At 50.6% G+C, this 20,399-nt stretch overlaps 6 protein-coding genes across 6 annotated transcripts; 4 read left to right on the forward strand and 2 right to left on the reverse strand.

Moving 5' to 3' along the window:
* Positions 1–4,490: 4,490 nt before the first annotated feature.
* N7511_001476 (class I SAM-dependent methyltransferase) lies at positions 4,491–8,960 on the forward strand (the record flags this gene model as incomplete). Its single annotated transcript, XM_057123901.1, is given in 7 exon segments — positions 4,491–4,513; positions 4,585–4,664; positions 4,726–4,887; positions 4,947–5,636; positions 6,553–6,572; positions 6,590–6,965; positions 7,024–8,960. 7 exon segments carry the CDS (start codon positions 4,491–4,493, stop codon positions 8,958–8,960), a joined length of 3,288 nt encoding a protein of 1,095 aa, XP_056989634.1.
* A 292-nt stretch (positions 8,961–9,252) lies between these two features.
* On the reverse strand, positions 9,253–10,222 carry pup1 (proteasome core particle subunit beta 2; the record flags this gene model as incomplete). Its single annotated transcript, XM_057123902.1, has 3 exons — positions 9,253–9,912; positions 9,977–10,024; positions 10,097–10,222. 3 exons carry the CDS (start codon positions 10,220–10,222, stop codon positions 9,253–9,255), a joined length of 834 nt encoding a protein of 277 aa, XP_056989635.1.
* Positions 10,223–10,745: 523 nt separating this feature from the next.
* On the forward strand, positions 10,746–15,503 carry N7511_001478 (FG-nucleoporin NUP159; the record flags this gene model as incomplete). Its single annotated transcript, XM_057123903.1, has 4 exons — positions 10,746–10,826; positions 10,885–11,566; positions 11,628–13,474; positions 13,503–15,503. The coding sequence occupies 4 exons, from the start codon at positions 10,746–10,748 to the stop codon at positions 15,501–15,503; spliced, it is 4,611 nt and encodes a 1,536-aa protein (XP_056989636.1).
* Positions 15,504–15,685: 182 nt separating this feature from the next.
* Positions 15,686–16,463, forward strand: N7511_001479 (uncharacterized protein; the record flags this gene model as incomplete). The annotated part of the gene is made up of 2 exons (XM_057123904.1): positions 15,686–15,872; positions 15,967–16,463. 2 exons carry the CDS (start codon positions 15,686–15,688, stop codon positions 16,461–16,463), a joined length of 684 nt encoding a protein of 227 aa, XP_056989637.1.
* Positions 16,464–16,868: 405 nt separating this feature from the next.
* Positions 16,869–18,417, reverse strand: N7511_001480 (telomere maintenance protein PBP2; the record flags this gene model as incomplete). Its single annotated transcript, XM_057123905.1, has 2 exons — positions 16,869–17,864; positions 17,920–18,417. 2 exons carry the CDS (start codon positions 18,415–18,417, stop codon positions 16,869–16,871), a joined length of 1,494 nt encoding a protein of 497 aa, XP_056989638.1.
* Positions 18,418–19,159: 742 nt separating this feature from the next.
* Positions 19,160–20,250, forward strand: N7511_001481 (uncharacterized protein; the record flags this gene model as incomplete). The annotated part of the gene is made up of 2 exons (XM_057123906.1): positions 19,160–19,345; positions 19,399–20,250. 2 exons carry the CDS (start codon positions 19,160–19,162, stop codon positions 20,248–20,250), a joined length of 1,038 nt encoding a protein of 345 aa, XP_056989639.1.
* Between the last annotated feature and the right edge of the window lie 149 nt (positions 20,251–20,399).

The following is a 20,399-nucleotide window of genomic DNA, read 5'->3' on the forward strand; positions in this document are numbered from 1 at the left end:
TTGGCTGAGGAGGTGCGTCATATCGGATGTTAGTTTATCCGTGCCGACGTGTGTGCAATATAACCCGTTTGGGAAGTGTGTTTTCGGATGCATTGATACCCCAAAAGACGGAACTTCTGACTTATTATGCTATCTAGGAAATCATCAATACGATTGAACACTTGAAACATGATTTTAATAGTCAGTGGCCTTGGATGTCCTTGAAATTAAGTGAACATCATGATAATCTGAGAAATATATATCGCAAGCTCCCTTGCTATCTTGGCCTGGATAGTTATAATTATGGCTTTGAGCCAGGGATGAACCTGACGTTACAGTGCCATATTCCAGGTTTAATTGGATCCAAAGCTCCTTTTATATCTTGTCGCATGCCAAATTCCAAGTAACATTATAGTCTAATACTTATCTCTCAGCCCTTCGTTGAACAAGAGATCATCCACTATAATTCTTCAGTATGTCGCTTGTTCCTACTTACACTCATACCAGCCTATGTCTCATTGAAATATTGCTCGCAACCTTCATAGATATCCGAATCTAATAGTCTTCACATAAATGAGCAAAGAGAAACAAGTCAGAACATCCACAGCTCCATTTAACGATATGAGATCTGATACATACGTATCACAGAGTATGCATCCAGTAAGGCCAAAGTTGTCATACGAAATTGAGGTCAATCAGATCTGTCTAAACATGAATCTGCAAGGGGCAATAAATTCTGACCGGTGTCTACAGTACTTATAACCAAACAAGTGATCACCACTGCACGCTTCAGCTCTTGTTTGTGCCTACTGTAACGTTAATGCTTGAAACTCTGTAAAATAGTACTGTCAATAGTACTGTATATAGTTGCAAATCAGAGAGACTCTCTAGGTCTCGACAGAGAGTGTTCAATTCAAATGCAGCTAATTCACAGGTCCACAAATCTCATGCTTGCTTGTCGGAAGATTTTGTTCCATGGTGCCGTAAATGTGAAATCTCCGCGGCGGAATCATAACGAGGACCCAAGGTGGATATAACGTTCATGTTTTTGACTTTCACGATTGACAAACCCCTTCAAAAGCCGCCATTCAGATGTTCCATGTCACCGTGAAGCCACACCCGCTTATGAGCCTCGCGGGGCTCTCGTAGGGGGGGAAGTCCTCTGTAGAGTGATACGCGAATATCATTGGCGGGTAATATGATATTCACGCTCCAGCCCAAGCTTGGACACTCTAGACTGCATGATCTACTTTTCGCTTGCATCTGACAGAAATTGTGTGCCGCTCTCGCCCAGTAGACCTGATTGGGCAACTCGCCCGCTCTCCACAGTCCCTTGAAATTCCCTTTTTGCAGCTATTCCAAATCTTTACTTTCAGTTGGGTTAAGCGACACGTATGGGTCTTTGTCCTTTGCCCTTTAGCCCCAATGGTCTGCTGATGGGAACGTGCTGGTCGTTTAGCCGGTGAGTGCAGTGCTTGGGACTCGATGATCCTGTACTGTACAGTAAGTAGTTCGCCCCCGCACTCACAGGGTAAAATGAACCATTGGGCCCAATACGCCCAATGGGTTGAAAGATATTTCCGTGGGAACTTGTTTCTCCGATTTATTCTTCGTATTCACCCTGGAACTTGATATTAGGTCGCCAAGTAGTCAAGATTGCGTATGGACCTCGAGATCTCTAGCCAATAGTACTTACTGACACCGGCGGGGAACACAGTATTTGTCAAATCCCCAAGCGGTTTACGGCCTGCAGCTTTTCTATCCTGTATGCAAGACACGTAGTGCACCGAAAAGCCCCGACGGATTACGAGGGGATGTTAGCTGCATGTCTTACTTGAGACGATGGTCTCTTGGGGCCGCACAAACTGACAATTCGGTGAGTTGTCAAAATAGCAAGGTGCAAGATTATACAGTATACAGTGCTTTACCAGTAAGGTGCAGCACTAGAGTGATTTTCCCTGCACATTCCCTCAGCCTACCGGTCAATATGCGCTGCCTCCTTGCCCGAATCCAATCGATTAGGCTTGGCTGACTTTTCCGGGATACCTCACACCCAATCGCACATTGACGGATGCAAGAATATCACGGTTCAGGGTCATTTCAGCCTCTGTGGCTCGGGTCAAATGGCATAGTCTCATATCGCGATATTACGATCTTACGATCTTGCTCAACACGCCTTGTGGCTCATCTTCGGAGCCGACGCCGAGTCTGTGATAGGCTCCTATTTCAATTTCGAACCGGTCCCCCCTCCCTCCCCCCTGGTCGTTACCAAGGGTCTGAAATGAACCCGGAGCCTAATGTGAGCCTAAGCAAGGATCTCAACGAAGACACGACACTCCGGGAAACCCATCTCACCACCGAGCATCTCCGTAACAAAGAGACGATGCATGCTTCGGTGTTCACCGAGCCGTGTATGTGCATGTCCCAAAAGGGAGCTCTTGGAAAACACTGTAGATCCCAAGCGAGAAATCACAACAACTCCCTGTGCCTGGCCACCGCAGACCAAAAAAGAACCGATCGCTTAGGGGTCAAGCATATAGTTCCCAAATCGGGTCCTGGGACCAGGCGTTACCGACACGTTGGGACAATCCGTTTCTTTCCCCGTCGTCGGGTCCGGGTGAACTGTTATGACTCGTCCAATTCGGAATAAAGCCCCGGCGGCTCCCCTTGTAATCCCGACTCCATGGGCGGTCGGCTGTTTTTTTGGAATGGTCTGCAGGGGCATGTTTGGGATGTGGGATGTGGGATATATGCAAGGTTGCTCAATGCATTGGTCATGCAACATCTGTTACGTCTAAATCATTGAGGTTTTTTGCCTTGCTTTTTTTGGACTGTATTTTCGGAGCTATCCGAATACGGGCCGCATGGAGATACATGGAAATTTGTTTATATATACTGTGATACCGTAGATTTCTCTGCGTGGGGGAGGTTCAATTTCCGTGCATCACGGCTGAGTGTGGAATTGACTGGTGGGTACAGATCGGGGTTTGAGCCAGCCGATTGCATATTTCAATCGGAAGTTTTGAACGTGAGGTGGTCGAACAAAATACGAAGTACGATGATAGTACAGTAGTACTGAGAGGATCGTTGAATTAGGGCACCCAGGCTCCCGGAACCTCTTTCGCATATTCCGTACTGCATGTTCCAGTTGATCAAATTGGTTGGAAAAATGCTTCCGGTGCATTTCTCCAAATTGGAGGAACCAATGGCGCACTTCTATATCGTCTCGGCATGCTTGGGGAAGCCTAGGCTCCCTGGTCGAAGACACTAGTTCTGACAGATCACCACACCTTCCACCGCCAGGACCCGATCTGGTAGGAGCCTAAGTATGCCAGTACAGTGTGCCAGTGTGCCAGTATGCCAGTATGCCGTTGGAAAGTGACAAAAAAAAGTCAGTTACAGTACTCTACGTGGAAGTTAATCTTCCGAAGGTCAGCCATATCGGGAATGATTCGAAAAAATCAAGACCCAACCACACACAGGACACGCAAATGGCCGATCTACACTGGAATTAATATCGGAACATAAGGGGCACCTGGGCATCCTGACAGCTCCACGTCAGCGGGGCCCAGGGATTTTGTGAGTTTAGCCGAGCTCTGTGGCCTTTGCCTTTGCCTCTGTTACCGAGTGTCAGGGTAGATTCGAGGGTCAGGGTAGATTGAAGACAGGAAGGTGGACATGCTTGTACTCTGTAGTTGTCGAACATTCATGGCCACCAATCTCCCCAATCTGGTCAAATCCCAGCAGAGAGGAAGCGGCCCGTGGACCGGATGCAAATTCCCGGCTGAATGGCAAGGGCTACGATTGGTTGGAAAAGGGGCAGGATTGACAATGTAGGTGTTCGAGTTGAGCAAGTTGGTTCCGAGAAATTGGGTAGCAAATGGCTGAAATCAGGGATTTGACGCTTTTACCTTTGCACGGTGGATTCCCACTCTTCCCACTTGGAGAAATAACATCATCCTCTCTCCAATCATTCCCCCTCCACCTGGGAATTACAGACCGATTACCACTTTCATTCCCTTCACGCCCGAAACCCCCCTTTCTGACGTCCGACACAATACAAACTCCACTGTCTTCCGGATCGGCGGTGATTTATAGTTGTCCAGATCGTCTTCCCGCCCTGCCAGTTTACAACTTTACCCAACCTGTCGGGCTCATGCCAATCATGTCGGGGTTTGCATCGGTCTGAAGGGTTTTCTGGAATGGTTGAAATTATATTTTATCTTTCTAGCTCGTCCCCGGAGTATAGCCATTTGACTGGATTTCCCTACAAGTTGCCGGCCTAGTTCGCTTGTGTGAGCCGTGAATTTCGATCTGGTGCTCACTGCTCCCCCCTCTTTGCCCTCGTTAGGGCTGCTTAATATTGTTCGCCGCTTGGCCGGGACCAGAGATCATGGGGGGAAGACCTGTAAGATTTCACACCAATTCCCAAATTCTGCCCCTTGCCAATTGACTGGACTATTGCGTGCGGTCGAATTAATTTTGAAGCCTCTGGATGCTAATCTGAGATCATGCAGGTATCTCGCGCATATGAGTAAGTTTTTTCCTGGTCATTGACCGTGTCTTTGCCACACTCCGGCACCAAGATCACTAACCATATCACAGTGACACGCAGTCACTAACCGAAAGCGTGACCGACTATCCTATTGAGAATGGAAGACGGTATCACAGGTACCACGAGGGAGGTTTGTTGGCAGTTCCGGTCGTCTTTGTCAAAAGAAAAAAAAAGTCTAACCTCATCTCCAGCTTATGTCTATCCCAACGATGAGCAAGAGCTAGATCGGCTAGACATGCAGCATCACATGTTCAAGATGGCCATGGATGGAAAACTGTTCCATGTTCCACTCCAAGATCCCAAAAAGATCCTCGACATTGGCACCGGCTCAGGGATATGGCCAATCGAGATGGGTACGAGTTCCCACTCCCACCGTTCAAGATTCTTGTCTCACATCATTACCTGTATGCAGCGGCTTTGTTTCCAAATGCCGAAATCACAGGGACAGATCTGTCGCCCGTGCAGCCCACAGAGGTACCACCAAACGTGCACTTCCTCGTAGACGATGCTACAGAGGAGGAGTGGCTCTGGAACGCCAGCCATTTTGACTTCATCCATATCGGCCACATGACAGGCGCCATGCCGTCATTCAAGCGCATTTTACGGCAGGCATACAAACACCTCAAGCCGGGCGCTTCGTTGGAATGTCACGAGCTGGACCCGAAACCTCAATGTGACGATAACACCATGCCACCCGAAAACCCTGATGGTGGCTTCAGCGCATTTGCGTTGCACGACTGGGTAGATATGAGCTCGCGTTCGGGCCGAGATTCGGACCCAGCACGGCAATTCCGCATTGCACACCGAATCGATCGGTGGATGAAAGAGATCGGCTTTGTGGATGTCGAACAGCGTGTCGTCAAGATACCAACAAATACCTGGCCACAGGATGAAAAGTTGAAGACGCTCGGTGCGTGGAATGAGAGAAATTGGCTGGAAGCCTTGTCGGGGTGGTCATACAAACCCTTCCTTGCTCTTGGCTGGTCCAAACCGGAGATCGAGGTCTTCCTGGTCGATGTTAGGAAGAGTATACAGGATCGGAATGTCCATGCCTACATGAATTACTATGTTGTCACAGGGAGAAAACGCCTTGATGGGGAAGGTGAAGCTTCTTGATTTCCTCTTCTCTTCTTCTTCTTCTTCTTCTTCCTTTTCTTCCTTTTCTTCCTTTTCTTCCTTTTCTTCCTCTTCTCCCTCTTCTCCCTCTTCTCGCTTTTTTGTGAATCTTTCGTTTTACCACATCGTTTGATTATGTCTTGTTTTAAATTATAAGCATGTGATACCACTGGTGGGCAAAATTATGGATGCATTTCTTTGGTGTTACCGGTTTTACGTTCAATTTTCATCTCATCCTGCTCTATGCATACTTTTTTTCTCGTTCATCATGGTTGTATAAATCTGAGCATGTCCAAATCATCTGCTTTCAATCATTATTATTCACTTGAATGGATACTATAGAAATTTGGAGTAACTGTAGCAACGAAAGATATAGTTGAAACTTAAGCTAATAGACGATTGTAGAGCAATTCGTACGATTTACTTCCGACTGGCTTCGAAAATCCCGTATGATAAATTCTCAACAACGACACCATTGTCACGAACAACAACATAATCCGCAGTCCCAACCATCTCCTGGATGTGTCTGTTGATGATAACAGTCCACCACGCGCGGCCGCCGCTCCTGCATAGTCCGTCGGACAGTCTCCGCACCAGCAAATTTAAGACTAGAAGTGACTACACCATGGATTAGAACTTGTGCCTTACGCACTAGAGCGTGGGCAGTTATCAAGCGCTGCTTTTGACCTCCAAGTAGACCGGTCCCCAACTCTGATGATGTGCTTTTGCCCTTTGGGAGAGATGGTATGTACTCATCTATCCCGGATACGAGCACTCAGGATAATAGAGCAAGATTTTACTTAGAAGCAAAAATAGTAACGCAAACCACCACGGTTTCCAGCTCTATACAGTAAACGCTGATAAACGCAGTGCGCAGATTGGTTGAGTATCGTGATGTTTAGTCATCCGCCAAGAAAAAGTTGTCAGCTAGTTTGAAAGTTGGTTCGGAGTGCATGCGACAAGCCCAAACGCAATTGGCTTCCCCATACCACAGCAGAGCTCATGCCTTTCGGTAGACATGCCTACCGGCATGCATTGAAACCACCTGCAGCACCGACTCTCGACCACCTGTGGATCAGCGATGACCTACTCGCATCCACGTTCCGTCGGTTCGCGAACGGCCAGCGGCGTCATGGGAGCTGTGTCCCCGGACCTCTCGAGGCACGAAGACGTCTTGCAAAAAGACGGAATACTGCTCTAGCTGGATTTGGGGCAAATCCCGCCGAGGATATCTCGTGTCTGTTTGGGAGATATGGACGGGAACATATGAAGTGGACGGATCATCCGTGGCAGAGGGCTCAGTTTGAGACTCAGGGTATGTTTTTGCAATTGGCTGGTAATTGGGTATCTTGACTGACTGATCGCTGTGATAGGCTTGGCCGATCGTTCTCTAGGCTCTGATACTCCATTTCCTTTCTCTGATCAAAATCCCGTGATCGAACCTAGCGAATTACCTGTTCCCAATATTCCTTCGGACCACGTCAAAGCAAATCATGGAACTATGGAGGAGGTACTAGAGGAATTCTTAAGTGGCAGCAACTGGGGAATTGATGATGCCCGAGATCTTACTCGTCGATTGAGGATTGATCTTCAACGGGAACCACAATACAGTCGACAGATATTCGAACGGTTACTAGCGCGTTCGGACCCGAACCTCACAGAAGCAATTGCCTTCCTCGACGATCCGTTTTTGAATACCCGGGGCTCTGGGAATTATGTTGCGGCAGTCGAATTCTTTGTCCGGGGGCAAGAAAAGGTCGCAAGGCGAACCGCCATCCTAAATGCGATCAACCGTGCGCTGGAATTGGGTTTGATATCGACCGATGAGATATGCATAATCATCGCTGCTCTGCCAAAAATCGCGATTGCACGGAATCTGACTTTGGCATCGGGGGACCAGAACAAGTTATTGAAGCATTACCAGGCTATGTGGAAAGCTATCGGGTCTTGCAATATCCTCGGATATCATGACCTGGACAAAACAATTGTCGATACTTGGCTTGGCGAGCTTCTCAGTATCCGCGGCTTCGAATTTGCCGAAGAAGTCATTATTGAAACGCATGATGCAGGCTCTCGCACTCAGTGGCCTTCCCTTCTGGTTAAAACTTGGCTGGAAGCTATGGGAGAGGCTGAATCGAACATTGATCTGCCCTATCCCGACAAAATCTTTACTCAAGTGGATGTGGATTGTGCAGCGGACACTGTCATTCGTGTGACCGAGTCATTATTATCTTCTCCAGCAAATAGGACCTCCAGAAACCGCATGATCCAACGGTGGAAAGATTGCCTTTCGAGAATTACAGCTGTGTGGACTGTCGCAGAGTCACATGCCTGGTTCGATTTCCCTCTTCCATTGGTTCAAACATCGCAGGAACAGACTCCTCTGAACCTTTCAACACAACGTCAGATCGTCTTGCGACTCTGGCTTTTGCGCAATATCAGCCGATCTATGGGACCGATGTACAGCAAAGTTTCCCGCACAACAGATCGACCAATCTCCTCGTTACTCAATGTCTTCGAACTCGTGGCCCAAACCACTGACGGGTCCTTCTTCACAGACTTGATGCGGGAAATCCATGCTCTCGATCTTCCATGCAACAGTCTCTTGCCGCTAGCTCTCAACACAAAGGGCAAAAATGCCATCACCAAAACCACCCGCGATACTCTGTGGCGATTGGAGACCGCCCAGATCTCCCTAGCCGAAGTATGGACGAACCCGGCCATCTACAAGGGCGTCCAACAACTATTCCATGGCTCATTTGAAGAAATGTTCCACCGCATGAATCTCACCAGCCCAGCAACGGTGGATGAATTCGTGCATGTGGCTAGAACAGGAAATTCAGACTGCATCTGGTCTGTCCTTAGAATAATAAACAACAACACCGCATTCAAGCTTTCTCTCACCAAAGCTTGGATCCCTATTCCACACCCGGACGAGAAAGTCGTCGTCCGCTACCACCCGCCTCAGACCAAATACCCCGAGCCCCACGCTGCAGTTGACCTAATTAACAAATTAGCAATTGCAATCTCCTGCTGCGAATCATTGTCTCCGTGCCAGGCCTTCCACATGGTACATTGGCTTTATGACTTCCTCCGCAGGCATAGTGGCCCCGTCGATCCAGAGTTTTGCCGGGCCCTGTATCATGCTGGTGTGACTCGGTACCGTCGAGATACTGGTCACGTTTCGGCTACTCGGTATGAGTATATCTTGTGGATCATCAGCAAGTTCGAAGGACCCGAGATTGCCAAGCAGCTCAGTTCCTATGGTGCCATTAGGGAGTCGATGGCCTTTGATGATGATGATTTTTGATTGCCATCCATGCATATATGTGCTGGTCGTTTTTGATCGCGTGAGATTTTGTATTATAAATCAGAGATACCCATACCTACTTAGCTTGATGAGAGCTTGAATTCTACAAGGCATTTACATGTCAGGCGTTTAGACCTCTCCATTCCTGGCAGTGTATTCTAAGTCGGTAGCAAAGATTGTACGCCATGCATGTTAGATCCGTACAATTGTACAGTAAAAGGATGAAACAGAAGAAACCCGTGCGTGCATTAAATCAATTCAAGGCCACTAGCCTGTGTATCAAGAAAAAGATCTAACTATCGACCTCCATGCTCTCCCCGGTAGCGAGCTTATCATCACCAGACAAAGTCTCAATGGTAACATATTTCTTCATATCCTCCTTGCTGATGACCTTCTGGTTCAACCAAGCAGTTGTACCACGGGGGAAGCGGTAGTTGCGCTCCTTCTGTCCACGATCATTAGGCGTCATGTAGTTACGGAGCAACTGCGTAGGCTTTTCGTGCTCAATAACACACACATCGACATTACTACCGGATCCCAGATCGTTGAAGATACCAGCCTTGATCGCCTCGGCACAGATGTCGATAGCGCCCTGGCGGTCCAGGTCAGGTTGCCACATAGACTCGAACACCGACATCGCAGCCAGAGATCCAGATCCCATCGTCACATATGGCAGCTTGTCTGTGGATCCGTGTGCATGCACAGTGTACAGACCCGTGCCGGTCGGGTCAACACCTGCAACCACCAAATACGCTCCGATGTGGCCCTGGTAGCGGAACAGGTGTTGCTTCAGCATCGTCATGCAGGTGATCACACGGGGTTCGCGGCCTGTTGATAGAGAGTGCAGTTCGACGTTGGAGCTGATGAGGGCAGTGGTGAATTCGGTATCGGCTGCGGTACCAGCACCGGCACACCAGATCTTCGGTGCGATGTAGTGTAGTTTCTCACAGTTCTATTGAGAGTGTATGTCAGACAGTGCCCAAGTCGGTAGTCAGAGAAAGCTGCTGGTCACTTACCTTGTCTGCTACGATAGGACCGCTGGTGGCTCGGGTGTCTGCTGCAATCTGCAATCACGGTGAATGTCAGCTCCTGGATCGAAGAGCTTCCCTAATCCCTCGAATTATGGGGTACCGTACCACAACACCCTTATCATAGATACATCCGACGATTGTTGTACCAGTGCTGGTGGCCTTGGGGAGGGGGACGCCCTTGGCGTGAAGCGCCGCATTGCGGTTGTAGTTGGAGAAGTCGAAGCCTGGCATCGTGAACTAACGCTGGGTGCGCGACCAGCGAAACAGGATATCCGAGAAGAGGATGGGAAATCAAATGTGTATCAAAGAGTAGAAATCCGATACAGGAAAGGTCGTGAATGGTAGATTGAAGAATGGGGGAGGAGCAGGCTGAAGATGGGAGAAGAGGAAGTGAGCTGTTTGGAGTGACGAAGCTCCCGCAGCCTACTGGCCTGAATCGTCAGGCAGAACCAAGGTGTTTTTGCCGGTCATTATTTTCGGCTTCAGCTGGACTTTGGCTTGTCCCTGCCTTCTTACCACTCTTCATCTCTGAGGGGTAACTTTGCTTCATTTGCTTTCCTTCTCGATTGCGAGAAGTCGCGCTCTCAAGATTTTTACGCGCACCCTTCACCTGTTCAACCGGAGTCCCCAATCGCTCCACCGACGCTCTTTCTCTCCTACATCTCCCACCTCTCCCTCTGCCAATGCTTTCAGGACCACTTCACCACTAGGTGAGACTACTCGTTCTGTCTCTGCAGACTTTGAAAAATACAAGATGTCTTTTGGCTTCGCTGCGTCCACTTCCGCTGGAGGCGGCGCGGAGCTTGGTTCTGAGCTGCCTGATGTCTTTACCGATGTAGGTCCATCCCGAAGCTTTCATTGACCTTGCCGGCTCTGATCTGACATTTCTGTAGGAGATCGGTTTCAAGGGTATCTCAGGCGACGCCAACGTTCGATTCCTCCCGTCCGCCTGGCCGGACGACGCCCTTCCAGCTCCCACCTCTTCCCTTCTAGCCGTCGCGCATACCAAAGGCCTCATTGTTGGCGCTGGTCCGGATGCGCTTGCAATCAGCACAAATGATGCTGTCCGCAAGGCTATTGAAGCGCCTGCTGGAGAAGATATGGAGAAGACCAAGGCCTTCCAGCCTCATGCCACCATCCCTCTGCCCGCACGCCCTACCCATATCGCGTTCAGCCCGGGCGACCATTCTTTGATTCTAGCCACAGAGAATGGTGCTTCCATTTCAATTTTTGACACCTCAAGTCTCACCCAGGGCAATGCGCAACCCGCGTTGCAGATCCCTACGAATGGTGTATCGCTTCGCGCTCTCGTGCCGAACCCCGATCCCAATTCCACGCTTGTCGCGTTGGTCACCGTTAATGGTGATCTACTCATTGGTGATGTCCAAGCTGGAACTACAATGCAGGGTGCCAATGGTCCGGTATTGAAGACTGGTGTGAGCTGTGTTTCATGGAGCAACAAAGGCAAGCAGCTTGTGGCTGGATTGGCCGATGGCACTGGATACCAGATGACCCCAGATGGCACGATGAAAGATGAAATTCCTCGGCCCTCTGATCTTGAAGGCGAATGCCATGGTATGTCTCTAACCATTTATCGGAACCTGAAGTGCGAGTTTACTGACAATCATTTATTTAGTTTCATCCGTCGCATGGCTGGAAAATGACGTCTTTTTCATGGTATACACACCCAATACCATAGAAGATGAGATGGGAATGAACCCAGCATCATCTTACTACATCATTACTCGACGCAAGCAAGCGCCATTCTTGATCCAGAAGTTGCCGGAGATTTGCTCGACTATGGGCTTCACCTTAAAGCGTTCGCCTGCATACCAATTCATTACTAGGATTAGAGACTACAAGCCTCACTTGAAGGACGTCCTAATTGTTTCTTCGACTGTGTCCACTGATGTTGGGCTGATCACTCGATCAGATCAGCCTCTAGCGAATGACGAGAGAACAAAGTTCCATGTCGGACAGTTCATGACCACTGAGGTTTCGGATGATACAAAGCGTGCCAGTGTTCCTTTGAAAGATTCCGTCGATGAGACCTCAGTCATTGGTCTGGCACCAAACCTCTCCGCCACAGAACCTGTATCGGACCCGCTCCCAGGCTCAGACATCTCGGAGAGCTCAGGCCCTCTTCCTGGACTGTTCCTCCTTAATAACGATGGAATTCTCTCGTCATGGTGGCTTCTATATTCAGAAGCCATTCGTCAGAACACACCGTACTCTGGACTGGTCTCTGCTGGCCAGGTACCACAGGCACAAGCACAGGCTCAGCCTGCAACGACCGCAGCAGCCCCAGCAGGCGCAGCCCAATCCTTCTTTGCACCGGCAGCCTCTGCCCAGCCTTCTTTCGGCTCAAGCGGTTTCGGGCAGCCATCTGGCGGCCCTTCTGCTTTTGGTAGTCCGTCGCCCCTAGGTGCATCGACAATGGGTGCGACTGCCTTTGGCAAGACGTCCTTTGGCAGTGGAACCCCAGCGCCAGCATTCGGAGCAACCTCATCCCTTGCCCCAACCACCCCATCCCAGTCCGGTGTTCAGTTTGGACAGTCCGGCTTTGGACAGTCGGGCTTTGGAAAACCCAGTCTTAGCCAACCCAGCCCACCTAAAAATCCATTTGGTGCTAGTGGTGCCTCTACTGGGGGAGGTTTCGGTCAGTTTGCAAGTGGAGGTGGCTTTAGTAGCTTTGCTTCAGCCAAAACAGAGTCGCCGTTTTCTAAGCCTGTCTCTGGAGACACTGCTCTTGCTACGGCTAAGTCAAACGAGTCGCCGTTATCTAAGCCTCCTGCCTCGGTTAATCCTTTTGGTGCGGCCAAGCCAGACGACTCACCATTTGGTAAGCCTGGACAGAGTGCTTTTGGTGCGAGCAAGCCAACTGAGTCACCATTTGCTAAGCCTGCATCGAGTGCTTTTGGATCGAGTGCTTTCGGTGCGAGCAAGCCAACTGAATCACCCTTTGCTAAGCCTGGGTCCAGTGCTTTCGGCGCGAGCAAGCCAGCCGAGTCACCGTTTGGTAAGACTGCGTTCGGAGAGAGTTCTTTCTCCAAGGGATCTGTGTCAGCGTTTGACAAGCCCAAGTCTGAAACACCTTCTGCGAATGGAGGGAATCCTTTCGGGGCCGAGTCAGGTGGATTCCAGCTGAAATCCAATTTCAAGGGTGATGGCTCGGCTGCCAATGATCTTCCAAAGTCAGACAAGCCTTCTTCTGGGGCATTCTCATTTGGTGAATCCTTGGATGACATGGTGTCGACACCTAAAGAGGAGAACTCCGATAGTGAGGATATGGACGATGACTCGGACGAGGCTCCGCCTACAAGCAACGAGCCATTCTCTATTTTCGGTGGACCCAAACTCACTGGGGCACCTCCTACTTCGCTGTTCGGTTCTAAGAAAGATTCTTCTTCTAAGATCACCACTTCAACAGAAACCCAGAAGACCTCTTCTTTCTCATTTGGCAGCCCCGCCTCCCAGAACCAGGTGACAAGTCCCCTTTCAGCGCCTTCAGATAAGACCGAGACACCAAAGAAAGATCAGCCAGAGGCTCCATTGCCCCCCTGATCCTACTAGCCGGGACAGTTACGCCCCGGGAGACACCTCGGCTTCCTCCAATGTGTCAAAGAGCTCGGTAGAGGACGCCCCTCTTCCTCCAGACCCTTTCAAGAAAAATGCATCTCCCAAAGAATCCACTGATGCACCACTGCCTCCTGACCCAATGCCCAAAAAGAAGTCTGTACCCCAAGAGGATGATGCTCCTCTGCCCCCCGACTTTATGAGCAAGCCTCAGAAGTCTTCTGCCCCTGTTATTCCTGAAGATGCGCCGTTGCCACCGGCCTTTGGTCATTCAAAGCCCAAGACTGAATCTGCCGAAGAGGCGGTGCCAGTGCCTGATGCAGACTCCGATGCAGATGAGTCCGATTTCAGTGACAGCGGCGAGGAGATTACCCACGAGGAGACAAAGGCACCGAGTCCTAAGCCTTCTGTGGAAAGCTCGTTCGGTGCTCCGTCTGAAAAAAGCTTTACCGGAGGACTCTTCAGTGGGGCCACCAAATCCGCACAGGGCAAGGAATCGTTACCAAGACAGCTCTTTGGTGAAATTCCCAAGCAGCCTCTTCTCCCCCCTCCCGGGCTCGCTGCTCAGGGTAATCGCGAACCTCACCGGTCGCCTAGCCCAACTCGGGGCGGCCCTCGCAAGGAAGTGATGTTCTCAGAGAGACCACAAACTCGCAAGGCACCGACCAGTGCGCTACACTCTCGGAAGACTTCTCTTACACAGCTTGCGGAGCGTGAGGGACACTTGAGGAAGGCCAGTGACATTGCTCGTGAAGAGCAAGAACGAGCCCACGCTGCTGCGCAGCGCCAGGCACTGGAAGAGGAAGAACTTGCTCTATCTGACGACGATGAGGATGAGCGACTCCGCAATGAACTTGCTCAACCCATCGAACCTACTGATACCCTTGATCCATTCCTACCTCACCAAAACTACATGGGCGAGACTGCAAAGCCAGGTATTCCTGGACAGATTGAGCTACTCTACCGCGACTCGAATGCGATGGTTGATACCGCTGGTATCAATGCCCGGTCAGTGAAGGCCTATCTTGCCTATCACCAGCCCGCGCAGGAGTCCGATGATTCTAAGTGGGATTCCATTCTTCAAAGTGAACACCCTAATGACATCCTTGATGTCAAGTTGTTCTTCAAGGACATCGAAAAGTTCCACAAGATGGTTGCTACCATCTCTCGCTCGCTAGAATCCCAGCGTGTGCAAGGGGTAGAGGAGAAGCTACAGGAATGCCGCGACTTGCTCACCAAGCAAGTCATCACCTTGCGAAGCCAGTTCGCTGGAATTCGCAAGACATTGGATGCCCACACCGATTTTGGCGCCATCCTTGAAGCGCCACTTTCCGCCGAGCAATCTACACTGCAACTTGACCTCAGAACTGCATTCACGGATATCCAGGCCAAGCTGGCTGATATCGAGCAGGCTGTCTCTCTTCTACGTGCTCAGATTGCCGATGTTCCCCGGGCCAATGGAGCCAGTGGTAATCGCCCCACGGTGGAGGCTGTTATCAAGACCCTCAACACCATGATGGCCATGACGGAGAGCAAGCGAACCGATGTAGATGTCATTGAATCGCAGATGCGCCGACTTGGTGTTGAACCTACCAACGGTGCATCCCCTAGCCGGGAAGGATCACCCTTTACCACACCCCGAAAGACGGCCGGCCGTGCACCTATGACACCCGGCTCACGTGGTTCTTTCGATGGGAGTGCCTACCACACTCCAGAGTCCGCAACCCGCGGTCTCAATTTCCGAGCCAGCGTGATGGGCTCAGCAAAGCAGAGCCGCCTTCGTAGCGTGGAAGGAGCAGGTCAACAGGACGCGGCGGGACAAGAAGAAGCCACCCGCTGGAAGACCAAGTCAGCTCGTCGGCAGCATTTGGTGCAGAACCTCAAAAACGCCATCGAAGGGAAGAAGATCAAGGTGCGGAGCGTTGACGATTGCTGATTCTAATTTTGACATGAACTTGGGCGTTTGGAATTTGCTATGTACGATCTAGGGCTTCAATGGGGCATATCCCATCTGCTGCTGCCCAATTCCAGCAATGACATCATTTCCTGTGACATCAATCCACGTAGAACAATCCCTTCTGGCTTTGTGTAAGCTGTAAACACACCTGTATCACCACGATGTCTCAATCTATCTGCCAATTCATCTTCTTCCGGGTCAAGCCGTCGATGAAACCCGAAGACCCGTCGAACGAGGAAGGCTATACTTTCATGGAGGTCCTTCGTACAGCCAAACATCAAAGCGGCCATCAAAGCTCCGCGTGGGGCCGCACACTCGAGGATCCAAACACGATCGTCTGGGTCGTAGGTAAGTTCAGTGTAGCCTGCTTTACCAGTGACTGTTCGACGGTTTCACAATACAAACCACAAGAGCAACCAACTAACGAAGCTTCCCCGGACAGACTGGACCGATGCCCGCTGCTCAACTGATACAAACCAATTATCTCCTTTCCTCGACCCATCGAACCTCCAACCCCCAACTTCATTCTACGTAACTCTAAGTCCACCGGTGAGCTGTACAGCTACCCTGACCAAAAACCCGGTAACAGAGCTCTTCACCCTCCCAGTTGCGGGTGAAATCTCCGTGCCAGAAAGTCGACAGCTCAGCTTGGATATGATCAATTTTCGCAGAGCACTGGTCGAGCAGCTGCCACAGCAGGCTGGACCGAAGTCGTGGGCTATGGGTCATGTTGACCGGCCCAGTAAGTTGCCGCATCCAAAAAGTCCTGATGGAAAGGCTGTTGTGCACTTCTTTGCTGTTGGATGGGATAGTGTCGATGCGCATTTGAGAGCGAAGGAGACGGAGAACTTTGCCGAGGCTATTCAGCCTCTGAGGGAGAAGATGTTGTCTCCTATTCCTGGGTTGGAGATGAAACATGTTAGTTTTCAGATAATTTAATGGTCGACAGAGAATGGAATATTTGGTTAAAAAGACCGAAGAAAGATATAAAAGAAAGCAAGACAGAAAGGGAATGGCGCTGTGGGCTGATTTGGATAGTTGAAGTGCTGTGTGTATGTAATTGTGTTCCGAGGCGTGGATGGGATGTCGGTGGTAATTAGAGAGGCAATGGAAAGGAAAAGGGCTACTTGGCTTGAGGGATAATAGTGGGAATTGTTATTAGGCAAGGCAAAGAAGAGAGGTCACACACACGCCCCGGAATAAGATACAGCAAGAAATCAAAGTGAAAAGGAAAAACGCCTCGATAAAGAAGGCAAAGAGAGAGTTATCATAAACCACCGTGAACTTTTGGGCAGAACACCGCAATGGGATTTCTCATGGAAAGCATAGCAACGGCTGCTTTGTTTAAATTCGGTGCTTCTCGCTTTCTGTATCAAAGAGTGTTAGTTCAGCCGCCGATACTATAGCCAAGGAGAGGGTGAAGTCAGGGTGCGAATGGAGGGGAAACGAACCAAGTCGAGAATAAAGCATGTAAAGGGCCATCTGGTTGCACTCTGCAGTGCCTGTGATGGTGACGAGACGCTCGTTGCTGCTTTCCTGGGGCTCGTTGATCTTGATAACACTGCCACTGAGGTGACGGATCTCGTTGATCTTGGCGCCTCCCTTTCCGATGATGGCACCGACCATATCATTGGGAATGTAGATCTGTTGAGTTAGTGGCTGGCCAGGCATAGCACCGCCAACAGGGGCGGGGGCAGTTGGGGGTCCGCGGGCAGCAGGAGTGGGCTGGGGACCGGCAACGTATGGGGCAGCGGGCTGGTGAGGTCCAGCGCCACCGTAAGGGGTTTGGGGAGCAGCGCCGAAGTGCATGGGGGGCTGAGCAACTGGGGCAGGGGCGGGCTGGCCGTGCAGGTAAGGAACGCCATAAGCACCGCCACCAGCGCGGTTAGGGTGAGGGTGGTGACGCTTAAAAGTATCGGGGTGTCCGTATTGGCCGCCAGCGGGCTGAGGGACATAGGGAACGACCTGCATGCCACCGGGGACAGCACCGGCAGGACCACCGCTGCGAGTGGCGTAGGCGGAGGCAGCGGGTCCGCCGTAACGCTCGGAAAGTTGCTCAACGAGTGTGACAGCAACGTAGTAAGTAGCGATGTGCACGGCGTCGGCGACACCGAGGATGACGAGGGAACGCTCGGTGGACAAGGGAAGGCAGGCGTCGGAAGCGTTCAGACGGGCACCGGAGGCCTCCTGGATCTCACGAATACGGCTACCACCCTTTCCGATGATGGAGCCGATGAGAATGTGGGGGATTAGCAAACGCAAAGGGTACGTCTTGGACTGGGCAGTGGAGGGAGCTTCGAGGGGCTCGTTGTTCAGAGTACGAATGATTAAACCAAATGCCTGATGAATATGATTAGCAATCAAAGATCCCATATTATAATCGAAGAAGACTCACCTTGGCAGTAGCATCTTGGGGGCCGCTGACGGTCAGGATACGCTCCACGGCACCCCGAGAGTAGTCGCTGACAGTGCATTTGGCACCTGACAGACGACGGATTTGAGAAACATTCTCACCTCCCTTTCCAATAACAGTGGCTGCCTCGGGGCTAGAGATCACAGCACGGATGTGAACCCAGCTCGACTCGTCCTGGGGCTGCTGATCAGCGCTGGCTCGGTCACCCTGGGAAGCTGTTGATTGGATAGGCTGAGTATCGACAGGGAGTCCCTTGCCATTGGGGGCATCGGGAACAACTGTGTCTCCCTGAACATCCTTGGCGACATCGTCGGTAGGAATCTGGGCGCTCGATACATCGGTCTCGGCCTCAGCCTCGTCCTTGACTACTTTGTCGAGAGCTGGGCGCTTGGCCTCGGGTTGGTCATTGGGACCGGAAGGCGACGATGGGTCTTCAAGAGGACGCTTGGTCGATTGCAGGTTGGAAGGAGAAGCGGACATTTTGGATAGTCTGTGCTGCTGTTTTCTTCACTTACGAGTGAATGATCGCAAAGGTGTCAAGAATGAAATCTTCTGTCTTCTTTAATGATCGACTATGTACACCAGGGGTTCCCACGAAAGGTGCTGGTGCTGGTGAGGACGATCGAAAGGGGAGACTGGTGCTTTAAAAAGAAGATTGGGAGGCTGTGGAGGATGGAAGTTGAAGGGATGCCGACGGGAGGAAGTGCGGGCTCAGGTGGTGATGAGAGGGCTTTGCAGTTTCAACCGGGGAAGCTTCACGGAAGGGCCGAGATGCTCGAGAAGGGTATGGTAGCGAGGAAGATGTAAAAAGGGGCCTGAGGTGGATGCGATGGGAAATATGAAACCAGGCAGGAGAAATAATATCAAGGGCCAGAAACCGTTGCGTGTTGTACCACCGATAACGTCCGAATCTGAGGTCAAGGGGCTACACTGGGAGTAGCTGTATCAATGACAAGCTGACAATGAACTTGATAAGTCAAATCCACGAAGAATTGGTGAGGGAAGGGGGAAGATGGCAGATGGTTAGGGGTGAGGTGAGGTGACAAGTGGGAAGTCGAGGGAAGAGCTCGGTCACGTGAAGGCGATCATGGGTGCAACATCGAGAGTCTCATTTGTTTACTTTGCGCAAACAGGACTGACAAACGTTCAATTGAGGGCTTGTTTGATCCAACTTAGCGTACTTTACAACCCTGGCAATTCAGATCACGCTGTCAAACAGAACATGGATATCTCCGACCAAACTGTACAGAAGATCGAGAGATTCGCAGAGAACGGCCGAGCAGCTGAGCACGAATCTGCACAAGAGCCTCTGAGTGACACTGCATTACATGCCTACACAAGACGGTTGGATGCAACCCTGAAAGCTCTCCAAGAGCAATTTAAACGCCAAGAAGAAGATCTGAACAAGGTGCATCACGAAAGCTCCGATACTGAGAACATCCTAGCTAACTATGATCCAAGCTACGAGAGCTGAACTCCATTGAGCTCCCAGAACCGGGCACAGATATTTGGGCCCGCGTTTCGCAGGCCCGACGAGCCAAGAAAGCATACGACTCAGTTCTCAAGTCTGACCATGAACTTCCAGCAACAGATTCAGTGCTGCCCTCACTTCTCGCACTGGAAGAAACAGCCCAGCTCATCAAGGACAATAAAACATCCGTCAAACTGACAGCTGAGCAACTATCCTCAGACCGGGAGCGTCTTCGTGTGGAAGACGCCAATCTCCGCGATTCTCAGACAATAGCCAGTGGACTCCGAGAGCGTATCCAGTTTATCCGCAATGTGCACTCAAGGAAAAGCGACCAGACTCCCTCCCAGCTTGCACGTGAGCATATTGCTCAGCAGAAGGGGCAGAATAAAGACCTGGATCGTACCTCTGCGCGTCTGAAGGTTGATCTGGACAAGTTCATCGATGATACTCTTGCTCCGATGCTTGCTGCTGAGGATTTGGGTGGTCCTACCGTCGGTGATGAGCTTGATGTGTCAGATGCTACGCTAAAGGCTGGGTATACGGCTCATGGCAAGCCCAAGAAGCAGAAGCAGCCTGTTGAAGAGGAAGATGGTTCGCAGAAGCGCATTGATCAATTCATGCAGCGCAGTGGGGATGAGACCTCTCGGAACAAGAGGGAATCTGCCGCAAAGGAGATTCATCAGCTTCTTGATGATCTGTTGGATGCAAATGCATCGTATGTCAATTTGAAGCGTGATTCGGCATCCTCAAGGTTCCTTGTCAGGGCCAAGGTTGCTCAGTTCCACCCTCGGGATGCACGACGACTTCGATTGATTGATTTTGGTCGCTCACTAGGAAACTGAAGGTGCAAATTGAGGAACAAATGATGTGATTAAGGTGTATCATATATCCTAGTCCTTTGTAATAGTCCCAAATATGAACCTCACCTAAGTATCAGAGTTTGTGCCATACACCGATCATAAACCATAAACAGAAACACCTAGCGATGCTT

This window comes from Penicillium nucicola, assembly GCF_028828085.1.
Source record: "Penicillium nucicola strain IBT 29836 chromosome Unknown utg000001l, whole genome shotgun sequence".
NCBI classification, from domain to species: Eukaryota; Fungi; Ascomycota; class Eurotiomycetes; order Eurotiales; family Aspergillaceae; genus Penicillium; species Penicillium nucicola.